We start from the raw sequence: 2212 nt of genomic DNA on the forward strand, positions 1-2212 counted from the left end.
GCAGGACAAGTGAACAGACTTAACCAGATGCTGGCATTGGTGCTTTCAGGTGCCCTCAAGTGGAAGGAAGACCTTTCCAGGAAGGCAGCTGAGGCCTTTTTGAGGCAGCAACAAGTAACTCCAAATCTTCGAAAGCTTATTTATGGGACAGGTAAAGAACTCTGGTTCAGAGCTGGAAGTTTTTTTAGTTTCTTAGGTTATTCTCTATAAAGTAGAAGAGGGAATTGGTTAGAGGACTGGGGTCATGCTTTTGACAGCCATAATTCCTGGCTGTAATGGTTTATATTTGGCAGATGTTTTTAATCATCAGCTTATGAGGACCACAGATTGATCATATGAAATAGATTAATGGGTTTACCATAAAGTTTTTTTTTTTTTTTCCTTTTTTTGTCTTTTTTCGTGTCCGGCAACGGATCGCAACCCTNGCAGGAGTCTTCCAGACATACCGAGTGATGGTTTCTTGGCCTTTCTTTGTCTGTGGCTGACTCGCGCAGGACCACCACCATACCTGTCATAAACCGGACACTCAGTCCCCTGAATTCTAAGATGTGTGGCCTAATTAGTTGAAGATAATGAGTCCTCTAAGGTTGTAGGTTTTGTTTTCACTTTTCCATCATGGTGGTGTCTTTAGTGACAGAGGATAATGAAGAAGAAGATGGTGATAACCGAGAAGAGCTTGGAGGGTTGTTCCGTGTCAGCCAGCCTGACAGAGAGTGTAAGCACAAGGCCGACTCTCTGGACTGCTCCAGATTTCTTGTGGAGGCGCCCCATGATTGGGATTTAGAGGAGGTAAGGCTGAGTAGTGTGTTTGACTTAGGAGAGAATTAGGGAATAGTTTTAGAAGATTATCTGGTTGCAATATTGCTTACCTGTTGTTGCTTCTTATTTTTGTAGGATAACAGGTTGTTTTGCCAGACATTGGAGTAGATATTTCATGCATCCTAAATAATAACATGTTTAAGTTTAGTTAGACCATGTACATGTGTTATGGAGAAAAGGAAAATTATTTTGAAGCATTGCACTTACGTTTTTCTACGTTTGAAATATTTTGTATCTTATAACTAGGATATACCTAGTGTCCCCAAGTTAACATATTTATAAGCAAACAGAAATCAGTGACACTGGTAAATGTTCCTCCACCATCTCAGCACTCCATAGACACACTGGAATACATTCAGCTCTCAGACTTGCCAAGGCTTAATCCCATCTTAGACCCTTTCCTCCTCTGTTTTCTCTTCTGGAATACTCTTCTGATCTTCCCAAGGCTGGCTACTTTTTGTCATTTTTTTAGGTTAAATGTCACTCCTCATAGAAGCCTAATCACTATCATATTACCTATTGTGATTCACTTGGTAGCACTTATGCCTTTTTTGAAATTTTATTTAACCATTTTTTATGGTATAATTTAATACAGATATAGAAAACCACATAAAAACAATTGTTTAACTAATGAGTTGCTAGAAGGTGAATACCCCTATAACCACCACTGAGACCAAGAAACCAAGCTTTGCCACTGCCCAGCAGTGCTGCACGTGACCTCCCCAGTCACAGTCTCCTTCCTCCCCGTGCAAAGGAGATGTCCAGACTCTCAGAGTAATCATATCCTTTTCTTCATAATTTTATCCTCAAAGTTTGTATCACCAAACACCATAATTTAGTTTAATCTGGTTTTTATTATGTTTTTCACTATTCATTTTAAATTTCTCAATCTGCAACACTCCCCTCCCCCACCTTTATTTTTCCACTTGCATGTTATTTGTTTAAGAAATCAAGTATTCAATATCTGGAGTTTCTTATATTCTGGATTTTTGTGGATTGCATTGCTTCCCTATGTGCAGTTTATCAGGCTTTCTCCTCTGTATGTCCTATAAAATGGTACAGAGCAATATCAGTACAACTTCCTGTGATGACGGACGTGTTCTGTATATGAGCTGTCCCATGTGGCTACTTGTAGCTATTGAGTATTTTAGATGTGGCTACTGAAGGGCCGGCCTGTGGCTCACGTGGGAGAGTGTGGTGCTGATAACACCAAGGCCACAGGTTCGGATCCCTGTATAGGGATGGCCGGTTAGATCACTTGGGAGAGCGTGGTGCTGACAACACCAAAATCAAGGAATTAAGGGTTAAGATCCCTTTACCGGTCATCTTTTATAAATGAATGAATGAATGAATGAATGAATGTATGTATTTGGCTAGTGAGTATAATGAACTA

General features: G+C 40.1%; 1 protein-coding gene across 1 annotated transcript in view; it reads left to right on the top strand.

Annotated features, from left to right (window-relative positions):
• The window catches only part of BMS1 (BMS1 ribosome biogenesis factor), a 21255-nt gene that overhangs the window by 15826 nt on the left and 3217 nt on the right, over positions 1-2212 (top strand). Inside the window, exons 11-12 of the mRNA XM_008588314.1 lie at positions 50-151; positions 632-789. Of these exons, the coding sequence (XP_008586536.1) occupies positions 50-151; positions 632-789 (260 nt within the window). The remainder of the gene's footprint in view (positions 1-49; positions 152-631; positions 790-2212) is intronic.

The sequence above is a fragment of the Galeopterus variegatus genome, unplaced genomic scaffold (genome assembly GCF_000696425.1).
Source record: "Galeopterus variegatus unplaced genomic scaffold, G_variegatus-3.0.2 Scaffold4771, whole genome shotgun sequence".
Lineage (NCBI taxonomy): Eukaryota > Metazoa > Chordata > Mammalia > Dermoptera > Cynocephalidae > Galeopterus > Galeopterus variegatus.